The sequence below is a fragment of the Morus notabilis genome, unplaced genomic scaffold (assembly GCF_000414095.1).
Source record: "Morus notabilis unplaced genomic scaffold, ASM41409v2 Scaffold801, whole genome shotgun sequence".
NCBI lineage: Eukaryota > Viridiplantae > Streptophyta > Magnoliopsida > Rosales > Moraceae > Morus > Morus notabilis.
In genome coordinates, this window is record NW_010357956.1 from 127031 (window position 1) to 143764 (window position 16734).

The following is a 16734-nucleotide window of genomic DNA, read 5'->3' on the forward strand; positions in this document are numbered from 1 at the left end:
CTCGAGGTGAAATCCCAGGCAATTTATCACTAAGGAAATTATTTAGGCCATTTTTGGATCGTTTGAGCCATCTGAACTTACCTTGTTGAAATAATACCCCTAGTCACCTCTTTGAGCTTGATTAAACTTTTTTTTGTCATCCATATTATTAGCTTAGCCTTTAAATAAATCCTATCTTCAAAAAAAAAAAACGAAAAAAAAATGGAGGAAAATGGGATGAGAATGAAAGTTGTTGGGAAAATGGAGGAAAATGCTCTGTTTGTGGTATATTTAGTTTGGTTTAATGACATATTATTATCTTGATTAAATTTTTACCGTTTTAAAATCTAAATAATGGCTCAGTAGAGGATTTTTTTTTGACATTGGAGGAAAATAGGATGAGAATGAAAGTTGTTGGGTGTGGCATACATTCTGTAATTTGATTGGCGTATATATGGATGAGAATAATACTCTCGAAACCTTCATTGTAATGTTTTTACACTTATTATATTCAACAGGTTATTTTAGCTTTGGGGAAGCTTATAATTATGAAAAAATGTTGTTCAAATTTTCAGAAAATACCACAAACCGACCACACTTGACCAAGAATAGACTATGATAATATTTTTTATTTTTTAGAAAGCTTTATACTCGTCCTAAACAATGGAGAAATGTCTCATTTATAAAAAGGATAAAACGTGTTAAAAATGAAAAAACCATAAATAGACTAAGAACCGACTAAGAATAGACCAAGAAAAGACTACGAACCGACCATACTTGACCAAGAATAGACCATGATGATTTTTTGGAAAGCTTCATACGAGTCCAAAAAAATGCAGAAATATCCATTTATTAAAGAGAAAAAAAACTTGTTAAAAAATGAAAAAACTCATCAATAGACCAAGAACAACCAAGAAAAGACCACAAACCGACCACACTTGACCAATAATAGACCATGATGATTTTTTTGATTTTTTTGAAAGCTTCGTACCAGACTCAAACAATGGAGAAATATCCCATTTATAAAAGAGAAAAAACGTGTTAAAAAAACCATTAATAGACTAAGAGCAGACGAAGAACGGACCAATAAAAGACCACGAACCGACCACACTTGACTAAGAATAGACCATCATTATTTTGTTGATTTTTTTTTGAAAAGCTTCATACCAGTCCCAAACAATGGAGAAATATCCCATTTGTAAAAGAAAAAAAAACGTGTTAAAAAAAACCATCAATAGACTGAGAACAGACCATTAACCGACCAACCATACCAAGAACAGACCAAACAGACCAAGAACAAATCAAGAACAAATGAATCTGACCAAGGACAAACCTAGAACAGACCTTAATAAAACTTTAAAAAAATACATTTTAACATATTTTTTTATTTTTTCAATATTAAGACATAACTTTATCAATATATTGATGAAACAATATAATAAATTTATAAAAAGTATTTAATTAGACGTGATACGTAAGCAGTAAAAACATAATTCTACATATTATGTACGACATCGTGTCTAAAATAAAGTTATGTTGTGTTGTGATAGATATAATTAACTAACGTTGTAAAAATTAATAAATATTCAATTCAAAATCAGTGCTTTACATCAATGTTATAAATCAATGATCTAAAATTTATAAAAGTGAAAAAAAAATTATTAAATATCAATTTGTCTTGTCTATTTATGGTCTGTTTTTGGTTTGTTTTTGATCTGGTTAGTCTGTTCTATATATGTTCTTGGTCTGTTCTTAGTCTGGTTGATATGTTCTTAGTCTAGTTGGCCAGTTAATGGTATGTTCTTGGTCTATTGATGTTTTTTTTTAATTTTTTAACACGTTTTTTTTTTCTCTTTTACAAATGGGATATTTCTCTGTTATTTGGGACTGGTATGAAGCTTTCTAAAAAATCAACAAAATAATCATGGTCTATTCTTGGTCAAGTGTGGCCAGTTCATAGTCTTTTTTTGGTCTGTTCATGGTCTGCTCTTAGTTTATTGTGATATGAACTGCGCCAACGACGCGACGAGACCCAACACCAAACGCGGATCACAGCCCTAAGATCTTCAAGACGCAAGATTGTTGAGCCTTAACCCGTTGTCTATCAAGACGCGAATCAAGAACTACGAAAGATGAATAACGCCACACCAAGATTATCAAGAATCACCTATTAATCTCAATGATAAGTTGGATTGTTTGAACGCCACAAGAAAAGTACGTGATAAGTTCAAAGTCTTCTCAAGAACCAAAAAGCACAAATATGAAAAACCTCAATATTATTATTCAATTCCAAAAACATGTTTTTACAACCCTATTTATAGTTGATGCAATTTTTAACCCAAATGAAAAATTGAAACATCTAATTACCTAAGCTAAGCCCAAACTCGGCAAACCATATTCTAGTCTAAGTCCAATTCGGATCATACTATAATCCAAAGCCAATTCGGCCACAAAGTTTCTCCTAAGCCCAATTCGGCCAATTTGAATTGGACTCCCTTTGCTAAGCTCTTTGCAATTCAACTTGAATCTTCTAGAACCTTAATCATGGTGACTAGGTTCTCTTCATTCAGGTTTGGACTTGTGTTGGGCCTCGATGTGTTTGTTATGTCTCCAACTTGTTGAACTAGCCCATTCAATGCTTCCTTGAAGCGTTTGACTCTAAGCCTTGTCACGTACCACTTGGTAGACTCAATGGATCTCTTGAATGTTGCGCTTGCCTATGTGCTCCATATGCTGGTTGTGCCTATTGTGTTGCACCTATCGCATCATATTGATGGTTTTTTTTTTCATTTTTTAACACGTTTTTTTTCTCTTTTATAAATGAGATATTTCTTTAAAAAAAATCATCATGGTCTATTGTTGGTCAAGTGTGGTCAATTCGTGTTCTTTTCTTAGTCTGTTCTTGGTCTATTGATGGTTTTTTTCATTTTTAACACTTTTTTTTCTCTTTTATAAATGAGATATATCTCCATTATTTTGGACTGATATGAAGCTTTCTAAAAAATTATCATGGTGTATTCTTCGTCAAGTGTGATCGGTTCGTGGTCTTTTCTTGATCTATTGATGGTTTTTTCATTTTTTAACACTTTTTTTTTCTCTTTTATAAATGAGATATTTCTCTATTGTTTTAGACTGGTTTGAAGCTTTCAAAATAATTAAAAAAATCATCATGGTCTATTCTTGGTCTAGTTTGGTCCATTCGTGGTCTTTTCTTGGTTTGTTCATGGTCTGTTCTTAGTCTATTAATGGTGTTTTCATTTTTTAACACGCTTTTTTTTCTCTTTTATAAATGAGATATTTTTTCATTGTTTAGGACTGGTATGAAGCTTTCTAAAAAATCAAAAAAAGTATCATGATCTATTCTTGATCAAGTGTGGTCAGTTCGTGGTCTTTTCTTGGTATATTCTTGGTCTATTGATGGTTTTTTTTTTCATTTTTGAACACGTTATTTGTCTCTTTTATAAATGGGATATTTCTCCATTATTTGGGACTGGTATGAAGCTTTTTAAAAAATCAAAAATATCATCATGTTATATTTTTGGTCAAGTGTGGTCGGTTCGTGGTCTTTTTTGAAAATTTAGGTAACATTTCTCCATAATTATAAGCTTCTCCAAAGCTAAAATAACATGTTAAATATAATAAGTGTAAAAACATTGCAACGAAGGTTTGAGAGTATCATTCTCATCTATATATACGCCAATCAAATTACAGTCTGTATGCCACACCATTTCCTCCAATGTCAAAAAAAAAATCCTCCACTGAGCCATTTTTTAGATTTTAAAACTGTAAAAATTTAATCAAGATAATAATATGTCATTAAACCAAACTAAATACACCACGAACAAACCAATAACAGGCCATATAATAAGAACAGACCAAGAACAAACTATAAAATAAGAACATACCAAGAACATACCATATAATAAGAACATACCAAGAAGAGACCATGAACAGATCAAGAATAAACTTTTTTTTTCTAAACCCAGCAGATCTTCTTCATATCAGACAATGTAAACCCGTCTTTTACCATGTAAAATTGCTATTTTAATGGTTTTTTAAACATTTTTAACTATATTCTCATCTTAAGAACATATGAACAATAACGAAAAACACAATGTGGGATATAGAAAAAGAAAGACTTACTTAGTAGTTCTTCTTCAAACTTCGTTTTGGATGAGAAAAAAGCGCTGAATAGACAAGATAATAATGTTAATGAAGTTGTGCGACGACAAGAACTTAAGAAGAGGAGAGAAGAAATGGAAGGCGGTTGCGAGAAGAAAATAACGCGAAATGGAAGAGGATGAAGAGAAAAAAAAAAACCCTTAAAAAATATAATTAATGACATGAAATGACTGATGTGAAACTTAACCTATTTATCTAATTTATTATTATTTTTTTTTGTAGTTTATTTGCTTAAAAATATTTTTTACTTACTCCTATTTATCTAACGGACCCCATGTCAATTGTTTGTGTCGTTTGGAAATTGGATAAAATTGAGTCTTGGACATGGTGGTGACTGTTCCTTTAAAGGGCAATTGTCTAATTTGAATATAGAAAACGACAGCGTAACCAACAAATGAAACGGCATCATTTGGATCGCAATCTTGAACCTTCTTTTATTTTTTATTTTATTAAAATTAAACACTCGGTGATTTTTTAAGTGGGGTTGGCTCATGGCTGTGTTTTTAAGCGATAGTAATGGCGTTCATGTCAGCAGCTGCTACTGTCGTGCTGAGATCAAGAGCTACTTCTTCTTCTTCTGGTTCTAGAATCTTCACGAGAGCTGCCCCTAATTCCACCGCCGCTTTCTCCGCCGCCGGACGGGCTCTCACTCCGTTCTCTCGCCTCTCGATCCGCGCGATGGCCGACTCTGCAGCGTCTTCGTCGCCTTTCAAGAAGATCCAAATTCAGAGAGACGACACTGTGAGTTCTAATTTCCTTTTTGTAATCTTCGCTGATTCTCGCTTCTCTATCCAATGCTTTTCATACCTTTAATCTTTGTAGATTTCGAGTATTTGTGAATTTGTTGGATTTTGTGGCTGTTTTGGTTTAAATTTTCGTGTTTTTATCTTTCAGCGGCTTATCAGGTGTTCGTTGTAGTCTTGAAATTATTATTTTTTTCTTCTTTTCTTTTTCTTTTTCCTATTTATGGCATTTATGTAGAGAAGAAAGGCAATCATCTTTAACAACTAAAAAAATGATGTTTCGGATTATTGTCTTATGTGGTTTTCTTAGAAATGGATTGTCAACTTTTGAAACCCTTATCTTGACCGTCTGAAATTGCTTTGTTATTGTGTTGGTGACAAATTTGGCATGCAATGTCCGCTGTGTCGACTCAAAAGGCAGTAGCTGAATTGTTTTTGTGAAGTTGGTTATCTTTATAGCTTGTTTGATATAATGCTGCACCATTTTGTTGCTAGTTTATTTATTCGTTTTATTCATTTCTTAGATGTAGTGCTACTTTTTCCAGCTATTGGCTCCCTGTGAACCTTGTGTGTTTTACTCTTTCTTTTCTATCATTGATCATCAGACATTTGATGCGTATGTGGTTGGCAAAGAAGATGCTCCTGGGATAGTTGTGCTTCAAGAGTGGTGGGGTGTGGATTTTGAAATCAAGAACCACGCTCTGAAAATTTCTCAACTCGGTGATGGATTTAAAGCACTTATTCCGGAGTAAAATCGCTTACTCTGTTACCAACTGCTTTTAAATTTTTATTTTTTTTCCTTTTTTGTTTATCATTGCCAAGTATTTTTGGTTTTTACCTTTTCTTAATTGAAAAATTGTACTTGGGTTTTCTGCTGCAGTTTGTATCGAGGAAAGGTATGTTTAGATGTTGCTGAAGCTCAACACGCAATGGATGGTCTTGATTGGCAAGGTGCTGTAAAGGACATTCGCGCTGCAGTTGACTGGCTGAAAGCAAATGGTTCTAAGAAGGTATGCCATTGTCTATGTTTCACTTTCTTGATTGAACAAGGTGCTCATCAGTTTCTTATAAAAAAAAAAAAACTACAACTGGTTGAATTATGCAGACACACAGTCATAACCTGTCTGATGGGTCTGTATTATCATGTACATTGCATCAAAAAGTAGTCTAACATAGGCCCTGGTGTGGCTGGACTAGGTTGGTGTTACGGGATTTTGCATGGGAGGTGCTCTCTCTATTGCAAGTTCTGTTTTGATCCCTAAGGTTGATGCTGTTGTTGCATTTTATGGAGTTCCTTCATCAGAGCTTGCAGACCCTGCCCAAGCTAAGGCTCCTGTTCAGGCTCATTTTGGAGAGCTTGACAATTTTGTTGGCTTTTCAGATGTGACGGTAAAAAATTAGTCTCTTTTGTTTTGTCTCATTGCTATCTTTGTTAGTCCTTGTCAACTTCTATTATGAACACCAACTGAATAAGTAGAAACCTGAAAAGATAATGAAAGGTCTGCTTTTATCCTGGCGTTACAACACTAGTTGAAACACTGAGGATATGTTAAGTGTTTCAGATTCAGAAACCAGTAAATAATTGTGCAGAAGTAATGCAGAAAATAATAGTGCAGAAACGTAAGAGACACAAGGAATTGATATCGCAGTTCGGTGTGCACACCTACATCTGTGGGGCCACGCCCAGACAGTGAACAATCCACTAAGATTGAAAGATTACAAACACTAATAACGGTCTTACACACTCAAAGACTCCCTCCTTGACCGTATCACCGTTGTGTTGAGTCTCCTTAAAGGACTTGTCCAGCGGGCACTACCCGACTTTGTAATATTGCTTCACAGTCAAGTATTGACATGCACCATAAGGATAGTCTGCAAGATTTTCCACTCAAAACAACAAATCTATCACAGACACTCAACTCCACAGAATGTTCTACACAGTGTCGACCCAAAAGAGCTTCATTCAACTTGCTGCATACACCACTAAACCTTTTCAAAAGCAAATTAATCACCACGGATTCTTTCCATAGATACCTCCAATCAACTAGCCGAGTCAACCAAATCAGCCACCAATCAATCTTAGCAAAATCAGTCCAAATCCGGATGATCATTCCAAATTTGGTGCAGCTAACCCAAAGAGGAAAAACCTGTTTTTTTTTTTAAATTCATACTACCGATTTTCAGCAAAAAATTGCCAACTAAGTAAGAGCAGTCCTAACAATCTCTCATTTTGGCATTTTTTGGCAAAACACTGAAAGCATCCTAATGCTAAGAAATTCAAAAGAAATAGACAACATACATAAATTGTTGTTCTGGATAAATTACAAACAATTACATGACTCCCCCTTTTTGTCAAAAAGATTGTCAAAGTAAAGTAGCAGACAAAAGTTGACAGTAAGAACTATAAAACAAAAACTAGGAAGAAGTACCAACTCCATTAGTAGCTAAAAAGATTGGAGATCCTCAAGAAGCGCCGCAGCCTCCCTCTTGCGCTGATCAATTTCTTTGAGCTCCTGTAAAAGTCTCTTTTCACGAGCAGCAAGATCTTGTAATTCCTTCTGCAAGTACTGAATGGTACAAGCTTTTTGAACAGCAGCAGCATATTGAGAGGAACTGGATGTGACACCAGTTGAGACATGATGAGTAACATCCTCCTGCAACTCATCTTCAGAATCTGAGAAAAGCTCCCCCTGAACATCATCCACATGCTTTCCAGAGTGAAGTTTCTTTGAAACTCTAAGTTCTCCTAGAAATTTGTCAAACACCTCTACCGACTTCTGAATATCGTTTTGAGGCATCAACACACCATAAACGAGAGAAGGAAATGGAAGCACCTGATGAGTGAACAGAACTTCAGTATTACCTACTATCTGATCATAAATGAGTTGTCCAATGTCAAAGGAGAAACAAAGACCAATCATGTAGAGCAATTTGGCAAGAGGCTTATTGACACCAGTAGCATGTGTACTAGGCATCTAGTTCTTCAAGGCAATCTTGTGCAACACAGAATACTTCAAACTTAACTCAGCAGCAGGAAAAGATTTTGAGGCTGGCCAACTACGGTGGACATTTGCAGTCAACTCAGTTATGATCTGGTCATAGCTTGCTTGACACTCCACAACAGTTATATGGCTTCCATAAGTCATTGATAATTGCCGGTGAAAAATCAAACAAGTGACCTCTGACAAAAGCTTTATGAAACATTGGGGATTTATGATCATTAACCCCACTGACCAAATTTGCATAGAACTCAAGACCACATCCTTTACAAATGGTTTTACTTTATTGACTGTTCCAAGTAGACGTATTCTTCAGTAGCTCCAAAACACCCAATTCTCCAAATTTAGTCTCATTCAGTAATCTTTCAGGGAATATCTTCCTTTTAATCATTGACTTCCAGACATTCTTATTCAAATTAGAATAAAAGAGAGTAGTATCATTCTTACCAAAGTTTGGACCAAAGGCTTCCTTCTCTTTCTCTCTATTGAAGGTCTCTAGAGCTTTTGCCTGAGGTTTGGTCTTGGACCTGGTAACCCTGCAAGAATTGACTGGAGCAGTGGTTTTCTTCTGCTTTTTCCTCTTTGGCAATGGTCCAGTGGAGGCTTGAGATTGTTCGACCACAGCAACCTCATCAGAAGCACCAGGATCAGTTGTTTGATGGAAGGAATTATCACTCGAGGAGGCAGACCTCTTCTTCTTTTGCTTCTTAGATTGAGCCCAAATTTTGGTTTCAATTCGAGTTGGGGACTTTTGTTTCATCCCTTCTGGATAGACCGGGAAACGAGAGGTCCAAGAAGGAAAACCCAGTCTTACAGGAAACTTCATGAAGTTTGGGGGTGACCGAGGCGGATGACTAGGAGAGGGCTGAGATACACCAGCATCGGCAGGAGAGGCTGCTGGTGGCAGAGACATCGGAGCAGTGGTGGTGGAATCATCAGAATTTGGAGAACCCCGAGTGGAGAAAACTTTTTCACGGTGGCCGGACTCTGACGGAGTGACAAACAGAACAATTGCCGACGAACAAATAATGGCGAGAGGAACCGGTTCGGCTGAGAATTCTGGTGAGGAGCAATCGCGATGGAGGTTGATGGAGCCTTCGGCTTTTTCAGCGGAGATCGTTTAAACACTTCCATTACTCTCTCTCGTAATTCCTCTTGGAATTTCGCAACTGCTTCATTGACTTCCTTGGATTGAGAATTGTGAGTTTTCACCATTGTTGAGGAAAAATTTGGACGGATTGGACCGAGGAAAGAGAGGAAGAAGAGAGTTTGGGGTTTTTGTTTTGGATGTTTTAGGCTCAAACCCTAAAGCTCCAAAATTCATATAAACAAACTCCCGGGAACACACAAACGCCTCAAAATGCATTGTCGTTTTTATTTTTTTATTTTTTATTTTTTATTTTTTTTTTATACATTACATTACACAGATTCCCAGAGCCATCCTCAAAGACTCAAATCGGAGAGCATCCAGTGTCTTTGTAAAAATATTTGCCAATTGTTTTTCAGTAGCAATGTATTCAATAGTGACTGTTTTTCCACCAGTTCTCTCTGATAAAGTGATGACGAATATCAATATGCTTCGTGCAAGAGTGTTGGACTGGATTTTTAGAGATATTTATTGCACTAGTATTATCGCAGTATACAGTCAGAACATCTTGTGAAATACCATAATCTTCAAGCATTTGTTTCATCCATAATAGCTGTGTGCAACAGCTTCCTGCTGTTATATACTCTGCCTCTGTTGTGGATAGAGAGATGGAATTCTGCATTTTACTAAACCAGGAAACAAGATTATTCCCCAGATAAAAACATCCACCAGAAGTACTTTTTCTATCATCAGCATTGCCAGCCCAATCTGCATCACTAAAACTTGCGAGACTAGATTTGTATCTCTAGAAAACCAAATTCTATAGTCAACTGTACCACTTACATACCGAATTATCCTTTTAACTGCAGCCAAGTGAGACTCTTTAGGATTTGTCTGATATTTAGCACAAACTCTAACGTTGAAGCATATGTCAGGTCTACTAGAAGTAAATACAAGAGACTCCCAATCATGCTTCGGTAGAGACTAGGATCAACTGAAGCGCCATTATCATCTTTCATCAATTTCTCATTTGTGCCCATAGGAGTTCTCAAATGTCTTGATTTTTCAAGACCAAATTTATGTACCAATTTTTTTGCATATTTGCTTTGAGAAATGAAAATCCTATTTTGCATTTGTTTCACCTGCAGGCCAAAGAAATAGTTCAATTCGCCCACCATACTCATCGTAAACTCCCTCATCTGGTCAACAAACTCATCTACATTTCCCTGACTAGTGGATCCAAATACAATGTCATCCACATATATCTGAGCAATGATAATTCCAGATTTGAACTTCTTGATAAATAAAGTTTTGTCAACTCCCCCTCTCGTATAGCCCTTCATGTTCAAGAAATATATCAACCATTCATATTAGACTTGCTTCAATTTATATAAAGCCTTGTTGAGCTTGTAGACATAGTTAGGTTGAAGAGAGTCTTCGAAACCTTTAGGTTGCTCTATAAATACTTCTTCATTCAAGAACCCATTTAAAATGCACTCTTCACATCCATTTGAAACAACTTAAACCCCAACAGACGGGCAATAGAGAGCAAAAGTTTGATTGACTCAAGTCTTGCAACTGGAGCAAAAGTCTCATCAAAATCAACTCTTTCAACCTGAGTGTACCCTTGTGCAACAAGTCTCGCCTTGTTTCTGATAATGTTCCCATGTTCATCAGTTTTATTCTTAAAGATCTACTTAGTACCAATAGCATTGGAACCACTTGGTCTAGGAACTAAGCTCCACACATCATTTCTCACAAACTGGTCCAACTCCTCCTGCATTGCATTTATCCAGAACTCATCTTGAAGTGCTTGTTTAACATTCTTTGGTTCCACAGTAGAAGTGTAGCACACATATCTCACCATGTCTCGATAATTTTGCTTTGGTTTATCTCGAGTACGTATACTATCAAGAATGCTTCCAATGACCTCTTCAACTGGATGATTCTTCTTAATTTTGGAAGATGGTTCCCTGGTAATTGGATCTGCATGTTGTAAATCTCCGTCTCTTGTTCCTTTTGTTAAATTTCTTCATTACTTGGTTGAAGTTTTTTGTCAACATAGCAATCAACTCCTCTAGCTTCATCGTTTGCACATTCTTGGCCTCCTCAATAGCTGTGACTCTATAGGCAAATCTGCTTAGAAGTGATCTCAGTGTCTTCCTCACAAGTTTTTCCTCAGAGAATTTTTCACCAAGAGCAAATGTCTCATTAGCAATGTCACTCAATTTTGAATTAAAGTCAAAAATAGTTTTATTAGCAAACATTCTAAGATTCGCAAACCTTGTAGTAAGAATTTGCAGTTTTGATAATCTAATTGCAGCCATTCCTTCATGTGCAGTTTGTAGGATCTCCCAAGCATCTTTGGCAGATTCACAGGTTGAAATGAGCTTGAACTGATTGGCGTCAACTCCATTGAAAATAGCATTTAGCGTTCTTGGGTTGTTATTTGCCAATTTGTCTTCTGCAGTGGACCATTTCTTTTCAGGCTTCATAACTTCTTTCCTTTCAGAGTCATTGGTTACTGGATGTTCCCATCCAATCAATACAACACACCATGCATTTTCATCGATTGCCTTGATAAACGCCTTCATGCGAGCTTTCCAATATGAATAATTGGATCCATCAAGGAGAGGAGGGTGCGAAACTGAACCACTTTCTTTCATAAAGTCCATCACTGACACTACAGACCAAATTCTAAAAGCTCACCAAACAAACGGTTAGTGAACCGCTATTATATCAATTGAAAGGTCTGTTTTTATCCCGGTGTCACAAAAAGTGTTTGTGTTTTGGATTCAGAAACCAGTAAATAATTGTGCAGAGAAGTAATGTAGAAAATAATAGTGCAGAAACGTAAGAGATACAAGAAATTGATATCGCAGTTCGGTGTGCACACCTACATCTGCGGGACCACGCCCAGACAGTGAATAATCCACTAAGATTGAAAGATTACAAACACCAATAGTGGTCTTACACACTCAAAGATTCCCTTCTTGACCGTATCGCCGTTGTGTTGAGTCTCTTTAGAGGACTTGTCTAGCGGGCACCACCTGACTTTGTAATATTGCTTCACAATCAAGAATTGACATGCACCATAAGGATAGTCTTCCACTAAAAGAAAAAACAAATCTATCACAGACACTCAACTCCACAAAATGTTCTACACAATGTCGACCCAAAAGAGCTTCATTCAAACCTGCTGCATACACCACCCAACCTTTTCAAAAGCAAATTAATCACCACGGATTCTTTTCGTAGATACCTCCAACCAAATCAGCCACCAATCAATTTCAACAAAATTAGTCCAAATCCGGTGGATCATTCTAAATTTGGTGCAGCTAACCCAAAGAGGAAAAAGTTGTTTCTTTGAATTCATACTACCGATTTTCAGCAAAAAAAATTGCCAACTAAGTAAGAGCAATCCTAACAGATAACAAGATCGAAGATTTTGTTGTTGTTTTTGTTTTTTTTTGTTTTTTTGTTTTTTTAGTCCCATTGCTAGCAAAACCCAAGTGTTAAAACAAGACTTTTCATATTTGGGCTCCTGGTCAATATGATCCTTGGAAGTTGGATCCCATGTCGGCGCTCACATGATACGGCCAAGAGAAGTAGAGAAAAAGAAAAGTGACAACTGAGCAGTGATTCAAGTGATACCTTCCTGTTAAGTAGTGAATCTCATTCGAGTCCTTTCTGATTGTGTTGCTGTGATCGAGTTTTTTTCTTTTTTCTTTATCTTTTTTATACGACGTTTGATCAAACCGAACCCTCAACTTCCCTTCAAAACCCCACCTTAAACCCCTTGGATTAGACCAAATAGTCTTAGGCAAAACACTTGAGTGCTGTACTCTTTGCTATACAACAAACACTTGTAACAAGAGACATCGAGTCGGTCCTTATGTATTTTTATTCAACATATTGGAACCCATATGAGCCTTCCATAATAAATGGTTCTAACGATTGTAAGAGAAATATGTGGATACTTAGAACTATGCATGAAAACATTGTGAACCAACAAGGCTTGAGTTTTGTTTCCGTACAAGTTAGATGCCGGCAATACATAATCTGACTAATGCCCTTTCTATGATAGCTAAATTTCCTAGTTTGATTGAAAACGTGCTAATTCGATTACTCGGATGACTTTCAGGCTGCCAAGTCTTTGGAGGAGAAACTGAAAGCAGCAGGTGTCCCGTATGAGGTACACATTTATCCAGGCAATGCTCATGCTTTCATGAATAGGTCCCCAGAAGGTGTGAAGAGGAGGAAGAGCATGGGAATGGCAGATGAGGATAAAGCTTCCGCACAGCTCGCCTGGTCTCGCTTCGAGTCATGGATGAAGCGCTACTTGTCTGCTTAAGTATTTTACATGTATTATACCCATCATGTGCTATACTTTCGATCTAGAATATTTTCCTGAGTGTAGTAAAGCTGGCATATCAAAAAGCCTTAAATAAAATTGCTTGGGACTCTTGGTGCTTCTGACTGCAATTTGAGAGTTCTGCTAGACGGTAAAATTGCTAAAACAACTATATACTTTATTCTCTTGTTAAACTGGTAGTTCAAGGATGATCTGATTTTAGCTCATTTCTCTGCCTAAACTTGAGTCTTTAGAGAATTGTGTGAAGCAATGTCCATTTTCCTCCTTCCTGTTGTGCTGAAGCAATGTATTCTTACATGGTGACACGTGGATTCCCTAAAAGTTCTGTACTTCTGTTAATTCTTCTGGAAATAAACTGTAGTAAGACGAGATATTTTGAAAAATGCTCGAGGTACTGGCGGTCCGTGTCAAATAGCTTTAGGTTTCGTTCATTTTATCGATTTGAGTTTAGAATTTAAATTTTATTACAGTAAAAAAATTTTATAAATAATCACATTTAATTTTTTTATTACAATAAAAAAATTTTCACATAAAATCACATTTCAATTTGAATCAGCGAAATAAACGTGTTCTTAGTCTGTATTTTCGGTGTGAATGGAATCTAAATCTGTACTTGGTGGTGAAATAGTGGACGTTATTTTCCGTGGGCTGCAAAGTCTGCAGTCTTAAAAAGCTGACTGGTTTCGGCTTTGATTTGGCATTAGCAAAGCAACCATTGACCGAGAGTGTGAAAACTTGAGCCTTTTTTATTTTGTTATTATAGCAGCAATTTTTGCGTGAAAGATCAGTTCTTGGTGGTAAAAATCACGTGATTGCAACTCAGGACAAAATGGATTAGAAATGACTTGTAACGTGACTAGAGAGTGATGAAGCATGACTTTGAGAAATACGGTCTCATTTTATTATTAAAAATACGCGTTATTTTTTTGTTATTCTTTTTTTTTATTTTTTATATTTATTATTTGATACGAGAATTTTAAGAGATGTTTGGTTAGAGAATTCAAATCATAATTTGAATCATAGTTCATGATTCGCTATAGTGTTTTTTTCTTACAAAAAATATACGTAAATCGAAAATAATTCTAATAACATAATTATAATCTATGAACCAAACGTCTCTTTATTATATTATTTTTATTTAAATAATTATATACATTATTGTAAAATTTACTTGGCAAACAGTAAATACTGAGAATGACAAAAACAGTGACCCTATCAGTTAAATTCATAGATAGTCTATGAATTTTTTTGTTCTTTCTACAATTAGTAATCAATTTTTCTTATGAACGGTCCTGAACTCTAAAAGTGTTCTATAAATGGTTCATCTGTTAAATTTTAGATGGAAACCTTTAATTTTGTCTCAGAAAATGTCCCTAACCTATTTTCTTTTTCTAAAAATAATTTATGTGTTAAAAGAAACAATAACTATAATAGAAATCAAAATTACAAATCTTTCTCAAAGCTTCAAAACCCACAAACTCAAATATATATATATATATATATTATAGATATATATATATATACATATATATTCCCTAAGATCTAGAAATAAAATAAAATAAAATAAAATAAAAAACCCAAAATTTTTAAATCCCCTCCCCTTCAAGATTTTTTTCAGGATATGTCAACCCTCCCTTAGCCCTGTGCTCGTCAGCCCCTCTGTTGAAGGTGAAAATTGGTCAACAAAGAATTAACGAATTTTGAGATAAATGAATGCAATTCACAGCGATATAAATATAGAAGAACGGAGTTAAATGCAGCAAAAATAAGAACACATGAAGATTTATAGTGGTTTACCCTCGATTTGAAAGCTACATCCACTGTAAGAAAGAGGAGAGAATTTCACTAATTTGAGAAGATATTACACGTTTTTTTCTCAGTGTGAGATCTTGGGGAAATTCTAGTCTATAATCCCTTATTTATAGCTTGGGTCATTGCCCATAAACCTTCCTTATTTGAATTTGAGATATTTCTCTTATCTTTTGATATAGTTTCCTAAAAGATAAAGATTACAATCAATTAGTGGGGTATCCATATTTAAATTTCATATTTAAAATACAGATCTTGACTTCTGGAGCAAATCTCATGGATTCATTATCTTCCCGTAGCCTCGACTTTGTAATAGCCTCAACTTCGTAAGAGTCGGCAAAGCCTCTTCGCCCTAGGTGTAGCCTGAAGCAAGAACCTTGCGAAGTCTCGACTCTTTAAATACTTAGTCTTACAAAATCTCGACTCCTTAAACACTTTCTTGATCTTGAGAAGCCTTGACTCCGTTAGGACCTAACGAAGCCTCTTCTCCCTAGGCACAGCCTGAAGCCTCACCCCCTTGAAGCTTCTTGAAGGGTCGACTTCTTGCTGTTATTGCTTAATGTTGATGACGTGGCAACAGGGCTTAGTTGTACTTGTGCTCTTAATGGGCTTCTTAATGACATTGGACATTCTTAATAGGTCTCTGTTTTTACCCAACAATACCCTCTCCTTGCCATCCGCTCGTCACCTCCGCTACTTCCTTTCCCTACTCTGGTCGTGCATACGAGACCCATCGCATCCGCTCCTTCCCTCTCTAGCCTCATTTGACTCATGCGAGGCTTTTGGATTCGAACTCAATAGGGTTTCGCATCTTGAAATTGCACTTTTTGGCTCCATTGACAGCGGTTCGACTGGTGTTCAAAGTTTGGACGTTTGCTGTGGATTTGAGCTTGCCTTTGTTGCTATTTGAATATTTTGTAGAACTTTTTGATTTAATTTCTTTATATTCATATTTTTAGTGGAGAAGATGATGACTTGTGTTGTTGTTCTTTAGATCTTTTCATTTTTTTTTTATTTTTTATTTGAGTTTTTTAGTTTTTTTAGTTCTTTTTATGATTTTTTAATTTTTAAGATAACATGTTTCTTTTTAAGTTTAGGGATTAAATTTAGTAGAAAGAAGATAATTTAAGGACTATTTATTAGACAAAGTTAACGGTTTCTGTCCAAAGGGACTATTTATGAGACATTTTTAAAGTTCAAAAACTGTTCATAAGAAAAATTGACTACAATGAATAATTATAAAAAGAGAAAAAAATTCAGGAACTATACATGAATTTAACTCTCTCTTTTATTCATATATATATATATATATATATATTGGCAACTTTTAATATATGTTTTCTTAATTCTACGTATGAGCTATTATAACGAGTAAGACTTTTACACTTGCGTCCGGCTATAAATTGAGAGTTAACTTTAATCGTCTTAGATTACATCGTACACAGAAATTTGCAGAGTTTCTACGATATTTCTTTACTAGCACTTCTGAAAATCTTAACACATTGGATCTCTCGAGTCAAACGCAGAAATCACCAAACCAGTGTTATCATATTGCTAACT

At 35.6% G+C, this 16734-nt stretch overlaps 1 protein-coding gene across 1 annotated transcript; it reads left to right on the plus strand.

Annotated features, from left to right (window-relative positions):
- The first annotated feature begins 4637 nt into the window (after positions 1-4637).
- On the plus strand, positions 4638-13630 carry LOC21395163 (protein usf). The gene is made up of 5 exons (XM_024177291.1): positions 4638-4902; positions 5510-5652; positions 5785-5914; positions 6102-6293; positions 13135-13630. The coding sequence occupies exons 1-5, from the start codon at positions 4678-4680 to the stop codon at positions 13342-13344; spliced, it is 900 nt and encodes a 299-aa protein (XP_024033059.1). The 5' UTR covers positions 4638-4677; the 3' UTR covers positions 13345-13630.
- Positions 13631-16734: the final 3104 nt, after the last annotated feature.